The sequence below is a fragment of the Homalodisca vitripennis genome, chromosome 2 (genome assembly GCF_021130785.1).
Source record: "Homalodisca vitripennis isolate AUS2020 chromosome 2, UT_GWSS_2.1, whole genome shotgun sequence".
Taxonomy (NCBI): Eukaryota; Metazoa; Arthropoda; class Insecta; order Hemiptera; family Cicadellidae; genus Homalodisca; species Homalodisca vitripennis.
In genome coordinates this window covers 206,020,072-206,044,644 of record NC_060208.1, presented here as the reverse complement: position 1 = coordinate 206,044,644, position 24,573 = coordinate 206,020,072, and the positions used below count along the sequence as shown (strand labels likewise).

The window sequence follows — 24,573 nt, the reverse complement described above, 5'->3', positions numbered from 1 at the left end:
AACTTGTAAGTCTAGTTGGTTGAAACTCAAAATGAGGAAAGCAATTCAGTCTAAAGACGACACATTGCTATTCAGCTTTATTAAATATATAAACATGTTTAACATACAAAATAATGGAGATTAAATCTTATATTTTTTTACAATACAATAATTGATAAAACAATAATTCACAGTCGTAATAGACATTATATGAATAAAAAACAATATCTAAAATATAATGGCTTAAAAGTACTATTTCCGAAAAAAGTACAGTACAGTAAGGTAACAATTTTTTTTACAATATTTTCGGTAACCCTCAAAATTATTTTAAACTTATTTGTCTATTTAACAAAATAAAGCTCTATCCTCTAATATGCAACTTTATCACAAAAATTTTTTTTTTAAGTTTTCTGGTTCCGTTATTTTTAAATAATACTGAAAGAATCTACTTAACTTTTGAATTGTTTTGTTACTGAAAAAATAGAAACCAAACTATCAAGTAATTGTAAACTCCAATAAAAAAACACACTGAATAGTGAATATTGAAAATTAATAGAACTATTTAGAATTAGCCGGAATAGTACTAAAGTCTATACTATTGATTAAAATAACATATCCCCAGTGACAAAATACTATTGATTAAAATAACATATCCCCAGTGACAAAATACTATTGATTAAAATAACATATCCCCAGTGGACAACAAAATAGATAATTGGATCAACAATATGGATCAAAATTACAAATACTTTTAATAAAATCTCAGGAATGTAATTTATTTGATCAGCTTGCCCGGATAATAAAGTACAACATGTTTTAACAGTGAGAAGGTTCACATTGAAGTTACCTTTAATGGCTCTCATTCTCTAAGTAAATGCTAGAATGGTTCCCCAAAGTCTGTTCAGGAGTTAAAGAACTTCCACTTTCAGAAATAAGCCCTAAAAGACTGATGACATATTTTTGTCTATTTAAAGACACCCTTGATAAGAAAAATCAAATTTAATCATCTTAATGCGAGAAAATTAAACAGGGTTACTTCTTTCATAAATAGATTACTGTTATGTATACGAACGTAGCAACTCAAAATGCAATAAATGGAGTAAACTAATATTGGACTGTTAATATACTTTTCAGGATGTTCTTTACATCAAACATCGTTTTTAGACTGGAACGATCAGTTAGATCCAAGTGTTCTTAATATGGTACACATTCAACCAGTCACCATTTTATGGCACAAACGACACACTGTAATAACCAAATTTTCATTAAATAGTTATAAACGCTTGTGTTGAGATCACAGGTTATAGTACTAGTTTAGATGGGGACTGTGGAACAGCACTTTGGAATAAAGAAGCAGACTTCCTCGGCGAGCAAGTCTTCGTGGTAAAGATGGAACCTCGGGTCTTCATTGCTGACTCGCATCTCTCATACTCCTCCATCATGTCGGACAGTTCCTTGTTGGCATCAATCACAATCACCTGGGAACGCAGATTATAAGACTTTGGAGAGAAGCTGTTAAGTGGTTTCCTTATTAGAAAAATGTGTGGTTCATACAATGTGGTTGTACTTATGTTGGGGAGAAATAACAAGAATGGGAGGTATACGTAGAGGAGGTTCGACACTTAAGCAAGTAAGCGATTTAACATAATATCAAAATTAACAAAGAGGGAGACTGATACTGACGTGACAAAGAGAATCTAACCTTGGTGGAACTAAAAACTATTCAAAGAAGCTTAGGTCAGTTATAATCTTGATGGTTAATTATTTTCCGCTGCAATACTCTATCATTCCAATAGCACAAACTACTTGCTTTTTATATATTCTTCCCTTTTGTCTACGCTGTTACATCATTGTTAAAAATGAAAAATGTATAGCTGCTATCATTTAACTATTTTATGTGGTTGGCAAAGGACATAGTGCTATCTTATCTTTCATGGGATATGCACAATGATATCCCCATGATATGACTCTAATCTTGCCTGCAAAAGATTTTATTTCTTGATTACAAAACAATTACTGAAGAATTCCAATTTTAATTGTCTTGGAGTTTGTGAATTTACTGTACAAGAATATCACAAAATTGTAAACATAAATGGATTTGTTTATAGTGCAAAGATAAATGAAACAAAGATAAATTGAATTTTTAAAGTTCTGGAAATGGTACTATTAAAATTTACAACTGAAGACATCAAAGAATGATTTTTCCTTCACCCTTTATTGTAAAATTTAAAATCAGGTCAATTGCAAGGGGAGGATTTCCAAGCTCAAAACATTTTTTTAACCAAAGGAGAGGCTGATTGATTTTATGCATTATTCGGCACATTCACAAGCACCATTGGCCAGTGCAAGGATTTTATCAAACAGAATAAGGAGGAGAGTCAACATAGCGCAATGGTACTGATATATAGTGCTATGGTCAGACATGATTTGATCCTGCGCTATTTCAAAATCAGATCCAAAGTCCGTGTCTTACACCGTGCATCAGCTCTCCAAAACTTTAATAAAAAGATTTGAAATACAACCACAAATAATATAAGAAAGTAGCCTTAATCTAATCTGTATTAATTATGATAGCTAAAAGGTTTTATTGGGAGCTGCTGAGACCAAAGAGTTAAGGAGAGTGATGAATAGATGATTTAATTGAGTCATTTTTTGGTTTTAAAAATAATTAATGAAAAATTAGGACATTTATTGACTTTTTATTAATATTGACTCTCTAAATCAGTGTAAATATTAGACGTTCTTGGAAACCCTATATATTACTCACACATTGGAAAAATAGAAAAAAGATTAAACAGCCTTTTTGCACGCCAAGTAATTACGTATATGTTTTGCCCTAGCGCCAAATTACTGAATATTTTAATTTTTGTTGAAAACTGTAAAGCCATTTTTTTATTTGTTTGCTAAAGTAATTGATTTAAAGAATAAAAAACCATAAAATGCTTTTATGGGCACTTTTTAAAACGAAATATAGATAATTTTCTATTTTAAGTACCAGTAAGGTATGAAATTGAATGAAAACGTTATTTTGATAACAACTGTATAATTTTTACAAACGTATACCGGTACATCGAACTAAGATTTTAGAAAAAACAGTAAAAAAGATATCTTACAAATTATTTTCTGTTTTTTTTTTTTAATAATAATCGTCCAAAGTATGAAACGCCTCAAAACAAACTTCCGGGTATAACGCTGGATTGTCTGTACATGTCTTGCAACGAGTATACAGTTTCTTTTCTCAAGCCCTTTTTGAGACAAACCACACATCTTGCTGTTCCTTTTGGTCTCTTCTGAATAAAATAAATATGGTTTCTTGTTCAAACGTTCAGCGGGTGGTGTTCCTTTACCTTGAGTGGGTCGGCCGCTGGCGGACCCGTCTGCTCATTGGTTGCGCCAGTTTTTGCTTGCAACGAGGTCCTTCACTAAACTTTTTCTAAATTGTGCGTGTGTCATCGGCTTCTTCAAGTTTTGTTTCTGTACGTCTTTGTACAATATGTAGGAATTTACAATTCCTACACTCCAACAGCCAAAAAAATTTTTTTCTGTACCACTTTCGTGACCGTCTCAAAAAACTTATAGGGATGAAATAAAGTGGTCACTCCCGGTCCACTGCTCCCATATGGCTATGTGTAGTCTAAAACTTACATTTGGTTTGGCTGTTGGAGGTTTGTTCGGCCATTTACTGGGTACATCAATCATGTCTGTCTTGCTGCCTTTATTATGGTGCTCAGCAAGTGAACTACTCTTTTGTCTCAACCAAGAAACAACTGATATATTATTATTTCTCTGTGATATAATATCACCCTTTTTCATTTTTTTTTTTTTATTTCGTTTTTAGATTTGGAGGCATGCCTACTCTAGTTGGTTTTTGATTTTAGTAGCTCCCTGGCTAGTTATGGACTAGTATAATACCTGTCGGTATAAACATGTAAGCCAGTTACAGGATGAGCTGGATCTTTCAAAATTACTGACTCACAAAGAGTTTTTACTATCTGTGTAGTTTTTTGAAGAGTCGAGTTTGGTATAATTTCCCGCTTTCCAAAATAAGGGATAAAATCATATATGTAGCCGTTTGAAACAATCAGATAACACAAATACTTTCATTCCAAATTATGGATGGTTTTTGAGGATTGTAAACCCGAAAACTTATTGTACCTTTGAACAAGATGGTACTCTCGTCCACAGCGACTGCACTACTCAAAGTGTAAAATAATTTACACATCTTGCTCATATGGTCAATTAGAGGTTGTATGAGGAAGCCATATTGGTTTGACACCACCTCGATTCGTGATTAAAGTGAATTTGCCAAAAAATGTTGAGAAATTTCGTTTTTGGAAAAGATATCACTAAAAAACTTCATACGTGATTCCATTTAGTACTGAAGTATTCTTCAATTGAGGTCACTGGAATCAGGGCCCATATTTTATGATTATGCCTAGAAAAGCTTTCAAATCACATGCTGTTATGTCATTCCATCTTTTCAAGGTCCCCCCCCCCCCTTGAGTTAGATGAAATATTTGTGCTGATTTTTTTGTTTGCATTTAGATTAAGTTTCAAATACAATATAATCAATTATTTCGTCGTTGAAAAGTAGATCAAAATATTCAATTGGTTTTGAATCGGAATCAAAAGAAATAGGCAAGTTAGGTCCATGATTTACTCACTGTAAATCGGTATTGAATGGCTAGGACCTGGATCATAATTAGTTACCTCAGTCCAGGGAATTCAGATTTTCTTGTAGGCCTATTTGAGGTTGATGCTTGAGTGTCATCTTCAGAGTCAGATTCACTTTCCACTCAAATTATGCAAAATAATGTCCTGTTGCTCAACATCCTCGACTTCGTCAACTACACTTGAAAACATGACCCAAGAACAAAATCATCAAAGTCCAGAACGTCTGCGTAAGCCATAATTATGGCAATATATTCACAAGTTACGTCAAAATAATAAATAATAATTATTACTATAGTAATAGTTTTAATTTTACACAAACACTTAACGTAATATAAAATAATAAAACTGTAAAAACATAAACTGTCATGTGAGCAGGAAAACACTAGAGATAGAACTTCACGAAATGGGCGGCGCTTCATGAAAATGGGCGGCGAGTATAATCGCTTTGGGCGTTTCGAGAAGTAACGGAAACAAACATGAATAGAAAGAAAGCTAGTTACTGATTGATACTCCTCAAACGTTCATGTTGGCACGTTGGCTAATGGCACTAGGCAGCAGTGACTTTCTCTGCCATCTAGCGGCAAATTCGACAACTATTAAACTATCTAATGTTGTTGTTAAGGACGTTTATGCATACGAAGTAACTTTGCTTATGACGTGCAAAGGTTTAAGTGATTTACGGTTAAGACAAGTTTTTAAGCAAAGATATCAAACAATTCTTTTTTAATTTTTTAAAATGTATATTTAGACACAAAACAGTATAATAATATTAAAGTACAATTTTATTGAAGTTGAAAATTTTGTGTGTGAATACCTTAGTCTGAGCGGGCATCTTGACCAAAGAATATGACCTAACAATGCATGTTGCCAGCTGTTGTTTTATAAACAAGCAGATGTAATAAATATAGTGTGTGCATTGTAATGGAGAATGTTAATAACAATACAATAGATATCAAATTACATAAACACGATTGCAACATAAAATCAAGAGATTGTACAATACACTAAAACAAAAAACATCAATTCCATAAAATTATGTGATCACAAGTTCTTCAATGATTTAAGCAGATTGCAAGCTGCAGAAATGAGATTTTTAAGAGGGATAGAGAAGACTACAAGAAGAGATAGAATAAGGAACGAAATAACTAGAGAAAGATTGAAGGTAGTTTCACTGCAAGAGACAATGGAAGGAAGAAGAATACAGTGGATGGGGCATGTGAAGAGGATGGGAGATAATAGAATGCCTAGAATAGCACTGGAGAAGGAGGAAGGAGGAAGAAGACCAAGAGGAAGACCGAGAGAGGAAGATGGGAGGACCAAGTGTGGAAAGACATAGAGAGAAGGGGACTACAGAAAATACAGGTGGATGAAGAGGAGACCTGGAACGATAGACTAAAGTGGAGGAGGCTGTGTAACGACCGACCCGTGAGAACGGAAACGTCTGACGATGATGATGATGATGATGACAAGTTCTTCAGGAATCTTGGCATTCCATAAATTTATGGAATCCGTACTAAACATGAGCAGTTTGTATAAATTGTGGGCTCTTATTACTGACACCACAATGGGCTGACGGATCGGCCCTTAGTCCTCAAAGGGTTAAAGAAACTGATATGTTGAACATAATAAACTATTTATAGTTTTCATTTATTGTTATTAATTTCTCTACGTGATTCTCTTCTCACTGAAATTATTCAAATTGGTGATATTTTAACCCATTGGGGAATTTGCCCGAGCAACACTTATACTCTTTCTAGACAAATCGCGTATTTGTTTGTTTTACCGCTAGATTGCAGTTTTGCACCTTCTTGCATTCTTATGAGCAATCATTCCGTTTTGATTCAACATGTTTCCACACTGGAACTACAACTAATAGCTTGTTTTGTTATTTTTTACATTTTGCCATGTGCTCAATTTTCGTCACTTCAATGTTCTACTTACATTATGTATTGTGTTCTAAATGTTTAGTGTTTAACTGTTTATAGTTGTTGAATGAGTTTTTCGTTCACTGCTACTTCATGGAACAAGACGATTTGCGTACTTGAGAAGTAGACAGATACTTGGACAGTGATATTGAGATATTAAAAGTACTCCAAAGACATACAAAAGTAAATTGTAAAACGTAAATGAATGGTCATTGTATGTAATTTAAATAGTTTATTTTAATTATCATTTTACTAATAACAGTTGAATGTAACAAGCAGTTTTATCTCATCTCCCAGACAACTAATTCAGGACCTTGTCATAAAATCATAAAAAAGTGAACACATTTAAGTGAATTTTGATTGTTTTTTATTATGCTTTATAATTAAGTAATCCAATAAAAACTGGTTTTCCATGTAAAAAAACATTGTGCTGTTTTTAATAAGAAAATCATTGAAACAGATAAACAAAAAAGTAATAAAATATTGACAGATCCTTTTCATATTTTGTTTTTCTTACTAAAAAAATGTGTAGATATATACTAAAAAATATTAAGTAAAAAATTATTTGGAGAAAGCAACCAACACTATTGTAGAGCAACCAAATGTCCACAAATTGACTAATTTTTCTGTATCCAAACTCATTCTATTAATATTTTAGTACACGCATGCATTTTTGCCAAAATCAATTCAAACATTCAGTCTTAGACAGGTTAGGTTAATTGCTTCCTCAATGGGTTAAGAGTGACCCTAAGACCATATTGAATATAACAAATATATGTTTGTTCAGCTAACTTCCAATTATACGGGATAAGAAGGTTAGTGATCAGGGACAACCCACAACTATAGCTCTGATCCCTACGTCAAGCTACGTGTTTTACTCATGTTATGTCTGGACATACACAATCAGCCTATCCCTCTCACCGGTGCAGGACAGGAGAACACGCTCTTGTGTAGGAGCCAGTCGTCATGCATCTGGTGCAGCTGCTGCAGATACTCTAGCGGCACCTGGGCCTCCTCGGTGCGAGCTCGCGACTTCATCCTCTGATAGACGACTTCTGGCTCCGTCCTCAGGTACACTGTACACAGATATCCACTTACAATGGCCACTTTTTCACTGAAAATATGTCAATTACCGAGACTTAGAGGAAATCCAATCCTATAGTTTTTCAAAGAGACAGTTTTATTACACACAAAGACTTATTATTAATAGGTAAAATGGAATGACGCAATTACCGTTCTTTAAGAACATGTAAAATAAAAAAGTTTATATATTGTTTAGTAGTGTGATCTGGCAATAACTAAAAGTTGGAATTGTATTTCGCCATTTCCCAACTGCCAGAACCATTTGTAAAGTCTACATTGTTACCACTACCAGAACCTTTTGTGAATTCTACATTGTGACAACTACAAGTCTACATTGTTACAACTACCAGAACCTTTTGTAAAGTCTACATTGTTACAAGAATTCAAACCAAATTCTTGCCAAATAACTTACATTATAATAGTACTCTAAATGAGTTTCAAATTTAATTTTTATAATAAAAGAAACTCTAAAATTTAAAAAATCTGCAGGCCCTCTTATCAGATTATAAAAACAATTAACTCTTTCTCACACACAGGCTAGTGTGCCCACGTGAGAATATTTCCTTATATTTTTTTACAGTAAGCTTATTTTAAATATATAGCTTTACTTATACGATGTACTTTTATCACGTTTATAAATATATTTTATGAAAATAAAACATTGTTTCATGTGATTTGATTTTGGTTGGGGATAGATTTGTGTAGTTTTTAAACAATTATGTATTATATTAAATATAATCAAAATTGAGAGGGCTAATAAAAAAATTACTTTTTTAACAACAAATTTTATTAGTTACAAACTTAAAAAATACTAAATATTGCAGCAGTATTTCTAAATGTGACTCTTATTTTACATACCAGACTTAATTAAAATTAAATTTATAGTATGACCTTTATGATTGTAATTGTTCTAGATTAATTACAAATATTATCATTAATTAAAATAAATTTAAACACATTTTTAACATACAGAAATCATATATACAAGATGGCAAGAAATTACTAGACGCCAAATAGTCTTGAGCAGTTTGTCTAAAGTAGACATAAGGTAATGTTGATTCTCATTGGTTGAGCAAAACCGGCAGACACCTCTCAGTGATCTGCGCAGGCACGAGAGGGAGAAGTTGTAAAAATCGGAAACAGAGTTAGTGAGAACCGATGTGTTTGTGTTAATGTTAAGTTTTAGCCCTAGTGCCATGTTGTTAATTAAATTGTTAAATATTTACTGCTAACAGTTTGAAAGAATTACATAATTTGTCTAATATGAATTCAGTAATCGTAAAAGTGTTGTGCAGTTAATCCAGCAACACCTGTAAACAGAGAATGTTGGTATTTAACTAATGATTAGGCCAAAGAGAACGCCATCTTGTTTTACTACTGACTGTTTTACAATATGTTTGGTGTTAAATTTGAAATCGCAGGTTGCTCAAACTATCAATTTCGTTTTAGTCGTATCTCCATCTTTGTGATCAAATAACAGGGCAATAGCTGATACAATTGATGTATATTATCTCTTAATCGTTGGTAATTTTAACTGCAGCTTGTAAAGCATAACTTATTAAACATCTCCAACCTATGATGTTGCCAACCTTTCAGACAGAACAATTCAGTGAAAAAAATAACAAAGAGAGTATTATACTTTGTGAAAGTGGAAATTTATTTGAATGGACCTATTTCTAAACTATAGAATCAATGCCTCACCAATAAGATCTCCATGAGTGTCAAAATTCTTTACAATCCACTGAAACCACTCGTCCAGAACTGCGTAGCTCGGGGGCGCCAACACGTTGTTGCGGAGGAGATTCTCCACAAAACAATACCTGCACAAAATGCAATTACTGAAAATAATTAAAAGTATAGTTTACACTTAGAGTTTAATAGATAATAACTTTTGTACAAGTGTTTGTTCTGCATATAAGTACATACTCAAAATTAATCTAGGACTAGAATAATAGAATGTATATTTCAGTCATTTGCTTAATTATTTGTAAGTGTAAGTTTATGACATTTGAAATTTATTGAAAAATATTTACTAAAATATTTGTGGTGAATTTCAAATAATGTAATTGATTATAAGATTCTAAGACACTTTTTATTTTCTCTCTGACGCTTCATAAATGAAGTGTAATTGTACATTTTGAAACCATGAATGGCTAAAATTCTGAAACCTTAATACACCAAATAGGAACCTATTGTTTTAATAATATTTTGGATTTGTCTCCAATGTGCATTAGAAAGGGAGATATTGATTTTGAAAAACTATGATATTTATTCAACATTTAAATACAGTATAGCAAATTGAAAACAATTAAGAACTTACACTGCCACGTATTTACAATTCTGAACTTACACTGCCATGTATTTACAAGTAAAGCCGTGGCAGTGCGATAAGAATATAATACAGGGTGCGGCAGCATAACTTCCTTTTTTCCAAAACTCAATAAAAACTATTATATGCATCAGAAAATATTTATTTATTTTTTATAATGTAGGTACATGTCTAAAGTTTTTATTTACATTGTTTTGAAGATCAAATCTGTTAGGTGACGTCCCCCATTCTCCATACATTGCGTAAGCCGATTTCTGGCGTTTGTCATGACTGTTGTTAGCGTAGCAGGTGTTATGTTGGCAATTTCTTCTCGGATGTTGGTCTTCAAATCTTGTAGGGTTCTTGGACGGTTCACATAAACACGGGATTTCAAAAAACCCCATAGAAAAAAATCACAAGGTGACAGATCGGGAGAGCGTGCCGGCCATTCCAAATCGCCTCTAATTGAGATAAGGCGCTCTGGAAAGTTTTCCCTCAAAACAGCCATCGATGCTCTCGAAGTGTGTGCTGTTGCACCGTCTTGTTGGAACCAAGTGTCCCCAAAATCCAAATCTTCTAGCCGTGGGAAAAAAAAATTCTGTAGCATATTTACATACCGGTCCGAAGTCACTGTCACTGTAACCTCATTTTCCTCAAAAAACCAGGGACCAATAATTCCAGCTGAGGAAATTGCACACCACATTGTGACTTTCGGTGAATGCAAAGGTCTTTGATGCAATTCTCGAGGGTTTGTGTCAGCCCAGAAGCGCATGTTTTGTTTGTTAACCGACCCACACAAATGAAAATGGGCTTCATCGCTAAAAAAACAATAGCACCCTCGGGAACGACATCAAGAAGAAGCTCACACGCGTTCATCCGAGAATTGAAGTCACGTTCTGAAAGTTCCTGCACTATCGCCATCTTATAGGGATGAAAATGAAGATCATCACGAAGAATTCTTCTCACAGAACGATCGGGATAGTCCAAGGGCAGATGCGTGTTTGCGCGCAGAACGCCGTGGTGATCGCAACATTGACGCTCTCACTGCTTCAATGTTCTCAGGTGATCTAACGGGCCGAGGGACTCCAGTTCTTCGTTTTGTCGCACTTGCAGTTTGTCTGAATGTAGTGACCCATGTAACAATTGATTTGCGGTCTGGGACGGGAGCCAACGGGGCTAAATTAAAGCGATTCCGAAATGCACGCTGTGTTGCAATAACCGAACATCCGCTTGAAAAGTAGGCCTCAACGGCAAAGGCACGCTCCTCACTATTCCAACGCATGATGGCGACTGAACCGTGTCGGGACAAAACTTTACAGTACTCCCTCTTGAATGAGACCACTAGCGCTCCGCTATGACATCAACTAACTGAATGGCGCGCATTTTAAAAAAAGGAAGTTATGCTGCCGCACCCTGTATTATACTTAAGTCCAGCCCTTCTCTCAATATAAGGTTATTTACTGTCTGTGTCATCCTGAGATATATTACCATCACATAAAATTTAAAAATAATAATAAAATAAAAGTAGTAACATAAAACAATATCTTCTCTTTCTCCTTTCGACAGATTAAGCATTTATCCTATATCTTATGTAATTACTAAAGTTCAATTCAATTCAATTCAATTCGTTTATTGCCGTTAAATAACATATGTTACAATAGGCTTTGTCACATTAGTCAATTAAATGGTAGCACAATGATACAAATAAAAATAGCAGACATTTGACTTCAGTGAAAATTTGATGTAAGATAGCTTGTTGTTTGTCAATGTGTCTTGAGTCTTAATCTAAATATAACAATTAACAATATATAACAATTAACAATATATAACAATGAACACAAATATAACAATTAACAAACATAACAATTAATAAAATTAACAATCAATAAATACAACAAATAATACAAAAATTACAAAATATGAGAATAAATTATGATATATAAATATTACACCTAAAATATTATGTCATCTAATGAAACATTGTAGCATTCGTCTAAACTATAAAAAGCTTTTTTTAAAAACCATTTCTTAAGAACTAATTTAAAACTATTTACAGACAAAGACTTTACATTTAGAGGTAATTTTGTTAAAAAGCTTTATGCCAATATGTATGTAATTACTTTTTGTCTTACTTAGACGTACAAATTCTTCATCAATAAGGTTTTTATTTCTGGTGTTATATACATGTTTACTGCTTGGTAAATTAAATTCTGCATAATGGTCTTTAACATACATAATTGATTGAAACATGAACACACAGGGTAACGTTAGAATACTCAGATCAATAAAATGCGGTCTACATGATTCAGTGTCCCCAATTCCCACTATACATCTAATCGCCTTCTTTTGCCATATAAAAACCTGTTGAGCCCCAGAGGAGTTTCCCCAAAGAGTTGTACCGTATAATAGGTGACAGTGAAAAAAAAAAGAGTAGTAAGCATTTAAAATAAGTTCCCTACTGGTACATGTTTTTAGTTTCCTTAATAAGAAAAGAACTTTAGCCAATTTTTTACACAATTGAATTTGTATGTTCATTCCAACTAAGCTTGCAGTCTAGATTTATTCCTAGGAGTTTAACAGATCTATTTTCAGTGTTTTTAAGCCCAAAAACAATTCTTTCAGTCTTATTTTTATAAGTAATAATTTTATTATTTTCAAGCCATATGCAAGACTTTTTAAATGTGGTTTCACTGTCTTCGAGTAATATATTAAGATCTTTTCCTGCATTTAACAATGTTGTGTCATCAGCATATAAAGCACAATTACTGGATAACAAACTTGGGAGGTCATTAGTAAAAATAATAAAAAGAAATGGCCCAAGTACTGAGCCCCTGGGGAACCCCGTTTAATACTTTTTGCAGGCTTGATTGTTGTTCACCAGTTTTTAACCATTTGATATCTATCCATCAAGTACGACCTTAATGGATTTACCTCAAAAGATATGACTTACCGGACTGGTCATGTGTGAATAGTGAAATTAAGAAAACTAATTTGAAACTAAAAGCTTTAAGTGACCATTATGATAATGTGAGTTTTTTAGAAGCAAGTACAGCTGGGAGATACATGCATACTGCACATGGTATGCATTTTAATTCAGTAGGAAAGACATGGTTGGCAATGAAGATATGGGAGAACCCTGAGACACATCACCGGAGAATCGATGTCACCTCGATCCAGGGCTACAAAACCCAATTGGACTAATGTTCTCTCCATGCCAGCGGGAAACTTCACATTGTCAGAAGAGGGGTTTGAAAGACATAAGACTTTGCAATAACATACACCAATTTTCTGATAGCATTACAATTTTTCATATAAATATTCAGTGTCTTAGAAATAAGGTTAATGAATTAGATATATTTTTAAATGAAGGTAAATATGATATAATTTGCCTTAATGAACCATTGGCTTGCTCCTCTGGAGGTGGATCTCTACTTGCCTAATGGGTATAATTTTGGCAGCCAATTATTGTAGAAAAAAATTTAGGACATGGGGGAGTATCTATATATGTTAGTAATAGTTTTGTATATGATTATTGAACCAATAAATGTAGAGCAATTTAGTCTTGAAAAGATGTTTGAAGTAGCATTAGTTGTTTTTCCCCAGTATAAAACTAATTGTTATCACAGTTTATAGAACACCAGATTCAATTATAGAAGTGTTCAATGATGCTACTAAATAATCTGATTCTCTTTTTGAATAAATGTAAACAAATTTAAGAGTTGTAATCTGGTTATAACTGGTGACATTAATTTGGATATTCGTTTTACAGATAAAAAAATAATTAATTTTCAGAATATGTTAAGATCTCATAACCTGTATTGTTTAAACAAAAAACCCAACTCGATTAAATGCCTGTCTTGATAACATTATTACAAACAAACATAATAACGAATATTCATGTGAAATAATTCAGCCACATCTCTCCGATCATTTTAGGATTAAAACTTAATATTAAATTGAAAATCAATACCGGAAATTATAAAAATAATTGCAAGGACCAAACAACAGTAAGTACTTTTAGACCTTTGAATAATTATTCTGTAAATAGTTTTTATAAGTAGGTTAAGCAGATTAGATTGGCTTGGTGAACTGTCAAAGTTTTTGTTCTGTTGAACAGGCTTTTTCAATTTTTCTTGGAGGCTGTCTCTGATCTTTATAACCAATTCTGTCCTATAAAAAATAATAAAAAACAATCAAAACCTAGAGATTTTCGGTCTGTTAAAAACTGGTACACTCCAAAATTAAAACATATAAAAAATCTACTTTTACTTTATTTTGACAAATCTAAAACCAACACAGTGTACAAGGAGCTTATGCTAGATTAAAAAAAATGTATAGGTATGAAATTAGATAGCAAAGTTGAGAGCCAATGATAATTTTATAACTACTTCTGACAACAAGTGTAAGGCAGCTTGGAAGGTCATAAATTCAGAAATGGGGAGGGGAAGAGCAGCAACAAAAATCATAGTTTTCCTTTTCTCCGCTGAAAATTTTAACGATTACTTTGTAAATATTTGTAATGATATTATACCAAATTCAAACCCAGCCAATATTGTAAAAATGTAGACAAAATGCTAGAAAACAACACCATGTTAAACATTGTAAATAATTTTAAAATGGAATGATGTAACTGTACTTGATGTAGAAAGATGTATTATAAAACTCAGTAGTTCAAAGTCCGAAGATTTTTATGGTTTATCAAACTATGTATTAAAGCAATGTTACAGTGTTTTGCTATGTCCTCTGGCCTATTTGATAAACTGGATGTTTTTTTGAGGGTATCTATCCTAAGTGTCTGAAAATTACCATTACAATACCTGTTTTTAAGAAAGGAGATATTTACTCTCAAAGTAATTATCGGTCCAATATCACTAGTCCCAGTTATGTCAAAAGTTGTAGAAGCTATAATTAAGGAACAACTCAATAAGTACTTTGAAATAAATAGATTTCTATCATCAAGTCCATATGGTTTTATGAAAGGTCTTTCTACCATCAATGCTATAGAAAATATAGTGTCTATGTATTTCAAGGATTCGAAGAAAGAAATTATACTCATGCAAACCTTGTTGGACCTAAGTAAAGCGTTTGACATTGTGTCTCACGATATTCTTATGAAAAAACTTGAATTTTTACGGTATTGTTTCACAAACTCAGTTTTTCAAACACTGTCTAAAAAATATTGAATCTAAATTTATTAAATTACATTATTCAAAAGATAAACACCTATTTTTTATTTCAAAATGCAATTGGTTTAAGTATTTGGGTCCAAAATAATCAAAAGATCGTCAAAATAATGATTTGTTAACTTTAGGGGTGTGAAAAAGGTATTACGATTTATGTACTTTGTGTACGAAATGTTCTCATCCCCATTTTGAAAGTCTTTACAGTAGATTCTGGACTACCAACTAACCTGAGACATTCCTTAGCAAAGTATATTCTTCCCTCCAAATCAGAAAACTATTTATGAAGTTATAATGATCGATAGATAGTATTACATCTTATATAGGCCTGCACATATTGGATGATCTACGAAGATATGCAGTGAGCTTATTATGAAGTTATTGCATATCTTTGTAGATCATGAATATAAGAAGATTGAGCTAATTAAGAAGTTAATCTTCATATGAAAATTAAGAAACAAGTTCATGTAAAAATAAGCCTGAAAACACTTTGTTACTAACTCACAGCTGATAAATTTTGCCTGAATTTCAGCTCCTTCTTCTAGGAAATCAAGTTGTAAGAAAAACTATAGGGTACCAATAAGAGGTAAACAGTTTTTTATAAAATTTTGCAATTTTTGAAAAAATAAAATTAACAGGTTTTCAATTGTCACTTTTAAATGTTTTATCAAATCAATTTCAGAAGTAAAAGCAAAACTTTAAAAATTTATCCATGTAAAACTTTTGTCAGTTTACAAATAAAAATGACTTTTTAATCAGTTTTGTAGAAATTTAATTTGGAATAATATATAAGAGAACTTCATTAAAATATAGAGAAAAAATCAATTATTAATGTTAACTTTTACCTTAAACAGTGTGAAGCAAAATTTGCTTGAAAATCATTATACTAAAATGTCATGAATAACATAAATTTGTAATAAACTAGCAGTTACTCACGGCCTTGCACGTGATTTCGCAGGTTTTGCACCTGTATGAGCACTTCTGGTTCGAGTAAATTATATTTCTGACGCCAATGTTAAGTTTGCCTTCTTCCCATGATCAAGAAAATGTGTAAAAATATATATATATTTATGGTCATTTTAATTACTCCGGTATTAGTATATTTTTGTTCCAAAGTTGATTTTGCCTCTCTCCCGAACAAGAAAATACGTATACATACACAGCTCTGAGAAGCCTACTTATGTCATGTAGATATGGCAGTTTAGATAGGTTTCATAACTGTTTTTAATTGTGTAGTAATAGTTAGAAAACATTCTCTCTTATATAAGCACTGCTAGCAGTTACCCGCTGTTTTGCATGCAATTTAGTAGGCGTTGCACATTTATAACCACTTCTGGTTGAAGTGAACTATATTTCCGATGCCTTGTTTTTACGATCAAGAAAATACATCAAAAAGTTTACAATTGTGGCCATTGTAATTTACTTTGTTTCTTGGTATGTTTTGTTCCATTGTTATTTTAATTGTTTTCCGATCAAGAAAATATATAACACAGATAAGAGAAGCCTACTTCTGCCAAACGAAAACTAAGACGGGTTTTATTTATATCAGTCTTTAAATTGAAAATAAACTTTTTAAATATTTTAGACCTGGAATTGGTACATTAGTTCAAAAGAACAGTCCAGTGAACTTTCATCTAGCATAGTTCTTGCCGACTGCTTCGAAGGGAGTCTTTGCAGTTAAATTCTGACCTAATGTTTTAGGGCATATTCTAAGGTAGATTAGTACTTACCTAATTGCTGAAATCTAAAACTGTGTTAAATTATGATTACTTATTAAAAATTTTACTTACTACAAATGTAAACAAATTGAAAATAATAAACAATGTTTACACAGAACAGCTCGTTCTGTTATACAGCACGAAACTATTATATTCTATTCAATTCTGCAGAATATAAATTTATCTATACTATCTCATACCTGGCACTGTAAATGGATCTCTCCATCATCTTTATATCGGTTTACTTGTCTTACGGATGTGGAGGTCGAGCATGGTCTTCTGCACAATTGTCTGGAAGGCTAAGCTCCACCTGGCTTGATCATTATACATCAACTCCTGTCAACACAGATGGGATCTTTTATACATCAACTCCTGTCAACACAGATGGGATCTTTTATACATCAACTCCTGTCAACACAGGTGGGATATTTTATACATCAACTCCTGTCAACACAGATGGGATCTTTTATACATCAACTCCTGTCAACACAGATGGGATCTTTTATACATCAACTCCTGTCGACACAGATGGGACCTTTTATACATCAACTCCTGACAACACAGATGGAACCTTTTATACATCAACTCCTGTCAACACAAGACAGGATCTTAAAATAACACCAAAAGCATTTATCTCATCGTACTGCAAAAAAATACATTTTACTGAACTCTATTAATTATGTCCATTTTTAAGAGCACGAAAAAAATATTACTTACTAGCCAAAACTTAGTTACTAGATTTTTAAAATGTGCAATTTACTTATTGGACATCTACGATCAAAAACTAAGAGCATTAAAAAAAATTGTTTTAAATAAATTTACTTTTTAATTTATTCATTCAAGTTTAAAATTAAAAATATAAAAATCCAACCCAATAATTTAATTGTTAAAATAATAACTAGAACATTTATTTGAGATTATTTATGAATTCATTTATAGTATAAATGAAGCTATTTTAACAGCCAGTTGTGTACACTTCAACGTTTTCAGTCTGAAATCTTAAAAATTCTTAAGTATTATGTCCCACACATGGATGTTTATCGCTCATCTGGGTGAAAATTATAAACATGTGTTGTCTTCAACACACATTAATTTTCTACAAGAACCTTTTTCTATTTATCAATAAAAAGCTTCTTTCAAATCAAAGAAAATTAACATTAAACGCTCTTGGGTTGACATAATTTGATTTATTTGTTTGCATACATACATTAAAAAAAAGAAAGCAAATGAAATACTTTTTATCTACAATTCTTCGATACATTATCGTTTATCAATGAGTATTTAACAAATTGTTCTTCAATTACTATACATTAGTATTTTATTACTTTTTGTTTTGTTTTTATTCCCTAGGAAATTGCTTTCAATAATTCGTATATTTAGAGAAATGCATTCGAGTATTTAATGTATGGTTAAATACAAATACAGGTGTTATGAATAAATAAATTTGTTCCAACAAACGCATTCCTGTAGAATCAGAAATACCATCTACCTGATGGTACATAGTTACTTCAAGAACTGGCATAATACATAACCAACCATTGCAGTGTGTTAATAACTTTGAAAGCAGGAGCAACATCTATAACCTAGTATCAGTAATACACAAGTGTTCCTGTTAAGAGGAAGGTGGTTTGAACATGGATTAATTAAATATACTGTTAATCTGGAGTTCAAGGCAAAACAATCTTTTCACAACAAAACAACGTTCTGCTTCTCAAATAAAAAAAAAACAAAAAAAACAATATGAAAAAGCCACTATATTTTGTCTATTGGCCTAAAAGCACATTTGTATGTGCAAAAAGTTTCTTATAGGTGAACCTCAAGCCTCAAGAGGTGAGCCTCAAGATTACAAAAATGTACAAAATTTGCCTTTTTCAAATGTTCAATGAAACTTTATATTCAAATAAAAGTACTAATGCAATATAAATCCTATAGCAAATACCAAAATTTGTCTAGCAGAGTTCCTCTTATGAAACAAGAAATTAATGAAAGAGGTGACATTATTCAAATGCAAATATTAAAAGAAAAATAATTTTGATGAACACAAAAAATGTGTTTTTAAAATATCAATGGCAACCACAGATTAACTATTTAGACCCAGCAACTTAAACAAATACGCATAATGTTGAAAGACTATAAAGAAGTCATGAGACAGTCTTGAGTTTTACATCAATTCACTGTTCTCATAACTTATCAGGAATTTTTTTTTAATAACATACCAATAATTTCGTAAATTCAGTATTAATTTGAACATTTTAAAAGTTCCATCTAAACTGAAGATTATTATTTGTGAAAGGGACTAGAAGATATACTTTTAGGATATTTTCCATTCTGGACTATTTTCCATCAAGAGGAGGAAGTTCTTTTTGAAGTGTACAAAAGATGGTGCAATATTTATTCTCACCTTGATCTACTACCAAGTACTGATATCTATTAGACATCAATTTTCAATGATGTTCATACCAGACTTCTCTTATGTAATGACTCATATGCATGTGTAGGCCTACTTAAAGCAGATCAGAAGATTAACTCGAAGTCACAAGTTAGTGATTTGTTCATCAGAGGTTAAATAGAAGAATCAGTTCATTGAGGAGTTCCTGGAGATGTTACACACATATATAGTGTATATACAAAATAACAATTTGGTATATTGTGAATGCAGAAAGTCAGCACCCCAAAGAATAATGATGCTTATTTAGGCTGGCTAAAAGTCATTTTTATTAAAATGTCTATAAAAAACAAACACTACGAAAAGGTTAGAACTAACCATAACATCCTTCAATTTTTAAGCATAATCTACTTAGGCTGCTTAACTACAACCAGTTATAAGTTAGTAAGTTTAGCTAGCTAAAAATGAATAAGAATCAAGAATCAAAGAATCAAGAAATCTTTATTGTCTTTAAGCACTTGACAATGCAATGGACAACGTCACTTTTTATTATATCTAAAAGGCTACCTACTCCTATCACACCTTTAAAACCCCATAATACAAGTGTAATGATTAGACTGTAAGTCAAAGTAAATTTTATATGAACATGTGAATAACGCCACAATTTAGTCATTAAAAAGAAAATAAAAGTAAAAATGGTATTAGCAGCATCTCGTTAAATATATATAACATATCTAAAACATTATATACAGAATAAATTAAATAGTAAATAAAACAATAAATATATAACAATAAAACAATAAAAAGTAACAATAAATAGATAAAAAATTCAACAAATTAAAATTAACAATGAAATAGATTTAACAACAATAAATAAATAACAAGAGATAACTATCAACAAAATCATAACTATTAAAAAATTAACGTACTAATATCACAGGTTAAGTAGTCATTTAAAGAATAAAATGTGTTATCAACAAGCCAATTACTCACAACATTTTTAAATCTATTAATAGACACATGCCATGCTTTTTCAGGAAGTTTATTAAAAAGTTTAATCTTCATATAAATAAAAGTGCCTTTGGTTTTCTCCAATCGAACATTCATCTGTTCAAGCATATATTTTTTTCTTGTACAGTAGGAGTGAATTTCTTGTCTACTAATAAAACTATCTAATTGTTCCTTGATACTAAGTAAAGTACAATAAATATACAGGGATGGAAGGGTCATAATTCTAAATTTTTTAAAAAGTGGGACACAAGAAACTCTATTGCCAACATTTGCAATAATTCTAATTACTTTCTTTTGCCAAATGAAAATTTATTTATTTATTTAAGGGGTAAAGGAAACTTCATTCACTAGTGTTGGCTGTTTGAGATCCACTGTAACCAATAGAAAGTAAGGTTCAATAATTAACCTTGAAAGGAATCTTGCCAGGTACCCAATGAAGTGTGATCTTTTCAAACTCTACGTGAAATATACCAAACCTCAGCTAGTACTGCTTCTTGGTTTTGGCATGAACTCTGATTTCGAGATCAGCACAGTTAGTCATGAGTTTTCCAACAACGAAACTATTCACTTATTGTTTAATATGAGTATCTAGTAGAATCAACTCATTTATTATACTTGCCTTATCTCTCTTCTAAAAAGGGACAGGGAAAAACTATCTAGTCTGGATTCAATCCCCATCCTTTAACTATCTATTAGAATTGTATTTTCCTTTATCAAACGTTGCTTCGTCGATCTCTATCATTATTACAGAACCATCGATTTAGTCAATAGTCAAATATTTATTGCCGCCACAAAAAGTAAATTTGTATAGCAAACGTCAAGTATCTAATATTTTTATACATATGCCACACTGAACTCTCATTTATACGTACATTTTGACACTCCCATCCCTCCATTCTTTTGCTCCATTCATCACCAATTTTTTCACACATCTAATCATCTCCCAGTTATATACCATAAACTTATTGACGCTATAAAATGCATTCGACACTAAACAGCGTTTCAAAGGAGTTTTAAATGATTTAAGCATAGTTGAATTTTAAATTTAATTTTGCAAGCTATTGATGAGATGAACCCTGCCTGAGAGCAAACGTTAATGAGATACCGTCCTGTATCCCAGTTCGGCAGTTTTCTCTGCCTCTTGTCTCGTACAAGTGAACATCTCGTCTGTTGGTCAAGGTACATTTAAAATACAATATTCCCACATGTCCAGGCCGGCTAAAACCTTTAAAATTAAGAGGGTTCCACCCACTAATACAATCGTTCCTCACAGTAGACTAAATCAGTCGATCCATCTTTCCACCCCAATATCTCGACATTTGCGGTTAGAAGTGTGCCGCTCTTGGATATCCACAGTGTTGCCCGTATACACATGACACATCAATTTTGCTGAGTGTAAACTTGGAGATATAATCCAGCCAGAAGTGAACCTACTTTCTGGGGATAGGTACTTAGGTTAAGTACTTCCTGATTAAACGGAGGCTATCCATTCAAGGCAATGATGTTAAGGTTAAAAGAATATACAGTAATATTACAGAATATGGTTTTGCTTTATCCACGATAAATTAGTTACTATCAAGATCAGGAAAGTTACATAAGGCTGACTGCATGTACAAAGTCAGTCAATGCCATTTGCATAACAGTGTACATACACAATCTGTCAATGTCTCATTAATACTCGCTCTTATTGTATGTTATATCTTGTTATATTTTTTAGCTCTCAGGTATTCATGAACAGACCCTCAAGACATTTTATATACGTTACTCATCGATACTATCTTGAGGGATGTTTTCCGTTCGCCACCATCAACGTGGAGCAGGACCCCTGCTACAGTAGCCCGCCTGATGGATGGAGGCATTATCGTTCAACAACTAGTTCTTTTTACAAAGCGTTCAAGCTTTAGGAATGAGAAAAACATCCCACGAGATTGTGCCTAAATACAAGTTTAGGCCATGTGAGGTCTATTGGTTTTGAATGATTAATTACATAAGAAAATAATAAAGTTTACACTTTTGTCTACCTATAAAACGTATCTATCTAGCCAACATTGTGAGAATATTATAATACTGTGTAAATAATAAGTTACATTGGGACAGAGAATTATATAATTTATTTAAATTTTATTTTAGGCTACTATTTTAGAGTTTCTTTTGTCTTCCCGCACCTGTAATCATTATTAAAAGTTGTTGTTTTGTAATGCATTTTAATAGTAAAAGACTAAGTTTAAAAGGCTACGGTAATAGGCCTAATTAGACCTATTAATCAAATAGGTTGGCCTAATAAGCTGTCAGATTTGAACCTTTAAAAGTCTCACTATAAAGCCCTTAACATGTTGACTATAGCAGATGCCACATACATCAGACTTAGAAACACTTCTTTCGATCATTCAGTATAGAGCTGCAGTAAATGTGCGTAGATATGTTGTAACACGTTGGCTGCAGCATCATACTTAGGAACACGTTGGTCAGAATAATTCCATAGATCTTCAGTGAAGAGGTTGAAAAGCAACAAGTGATATATTGAAATTAATAACAATGAATTACAGGTGACAGGAAATCCTTTGGCAGTTTCACTTCAGTAACTACAATTGCATCCTTCTTGCCTTGTTCAAATGTTATTTGGCCTTAACTGTCAAACCATTAAAAAGTAGGGAGTTTTGAAACCTCATCTCAAGGGGGATTATGAGGAGAAAGTATTTGATATAATTATCAAATAAAGTATATAATACAATATGATATATATAATACAATAAGGTGTATTGATAACAAAAAATATTTAGGCTATCTGCACGTTGATAATTAAACTTATTTCAAAGGAAATGTGTAGATACCTACAGCTTGACTCCTATAATATCCTCTTTTAGAAAAAAGATAGTACTCTTAGTTCATTTACGCTATAAGACAAACATTTCAATTTTACATTGCCTTCTAAAAATGGCTTCTGAAACTTACCAACATATTATGTCCTCGTACATTTCTCCATAAATCCACCGGTTCAGCAAGTATCATTGCATCATACTTCGAAAAATGATTTAGGAAAGTAGTTTTACCACTTCCAATATTTCCTTCAACGAAAACTGTAAATGGTCGGGATCCACCTGAGCTTTTAAAATCCATTGTTGAAGAATTATTTACAAACGTAACAAACAAACAAGAGATCTGCCTTACTTTCAAAAGTGAACTTGTAACCAAATAATGGCCCAAATATTTGAGCGCGAATGTAGTCATGACAATTTCATCAAAATCCACGCTCAGATGAGTCAGATGTAAACATTGATTTTGGCGGGAATTACGAATAGCACGCGTTCAGGAAAAAATACAGCTTCTGTGATCAACACTACATAAAATACTTCACGTACAATCTGTACAATCAAGCCTCTGATCTAATCTACTGGAACTTAGATCTAAATCGCAATGCCCCCCTCCAAGTACTGACTACCGTTCTAATCTAGAAGACCCGTACTCAATGATTTTTATTGGAAAACACGTCATGTCGTCAATGATAACGATGCTTTTTTATCAAATCACCATGTTTTGGTCCCCTCCACTTTTATTCCTCCAATAGTACTTCGCCATCAAAGAATAGTGACATCAATGTTAATTTTTATAAAATAAATAATATGATATCAAAGTGAGGTAAAATATATATTTGACTGAAGGATAATGATAATACTGCATAGATGACTATGGTATAGTTTATAGTAACTTCATTGGTATCTAAAATTTAGTAACGCAAACGATCAAAGAAAGAGCTGTATTTTATTCTTTACCACATATACCTGATTATTGTAGTCTATGAGCCATAGATAAACAAACAGGCTTGCTTTGACAGCTAATTAGCATTTAATTATGCAGGCAATCTAGGTTTTCAGGTTGATAGAGGGATTTACCTTACAATAAAAACAGATTATCAGTCATGCTGGTTTTAGAGGGGGTTAAAATGGAAATGGAGGGTAACATATCGAGTAATAACTTTAGACTCGTATCATATTTTTGTACTTGACTCGCTTAAAACCAACCGTTAGACAAAGCAACGTATGCAAACAAGATAATAATACGGAAAATCGTAATTTTCAGCAAAATAGTCTGTTTTAATGTGGTGTTATTGTAGATTGACGATTTAATTTTAAACAATTGTGAAGGGAAATGGCGTCTAGTTTATTAGGTATGAATTTAGTAAAAGCATGCATGGTATAAATTTGCTGCTATTTATTAATTAAAAAATTATGTAATTGTGGACTCCAACAAACGTGGTCCATTTGGTCGTTTTTACAATTTTAATGACTACTTAATCTTGTCAGAAAAATAT

The 24,573-nt window shown here is 32.2% G+C and overlaps 1 protein-coding gene across 1 annotated transcript; it reads right to left on the bottom strand.

Moving 5' to 3' along the window:
* Positions 1 to 490: 490 nt before the first annotated feature.
* On the bottom strand, positions 491 to 23,753 carry LOC124355318 (deoxynucleoside kinase-like). Its single transcript, XM_046806415.1, is given in 7 exon segments — positions 491 to 1,457; positions 7,500 to 7,654; positions 9,363 to 9,481; positions 17,068 to 17,102; positions 17,105 to 17,203; positions 23,217 to 23,508; positions 23,556 to 23,753. Coding segments are annotated over 6 exon segments (861 nt in total). The 5' UTR covers positions 23,493 to 23,508; positions 23,556 to 23,753; the 3' UTR covers positions 491 to 1,280.
* Positions 23,754 to 24,573: the final 820 nt, after the last annotated feature.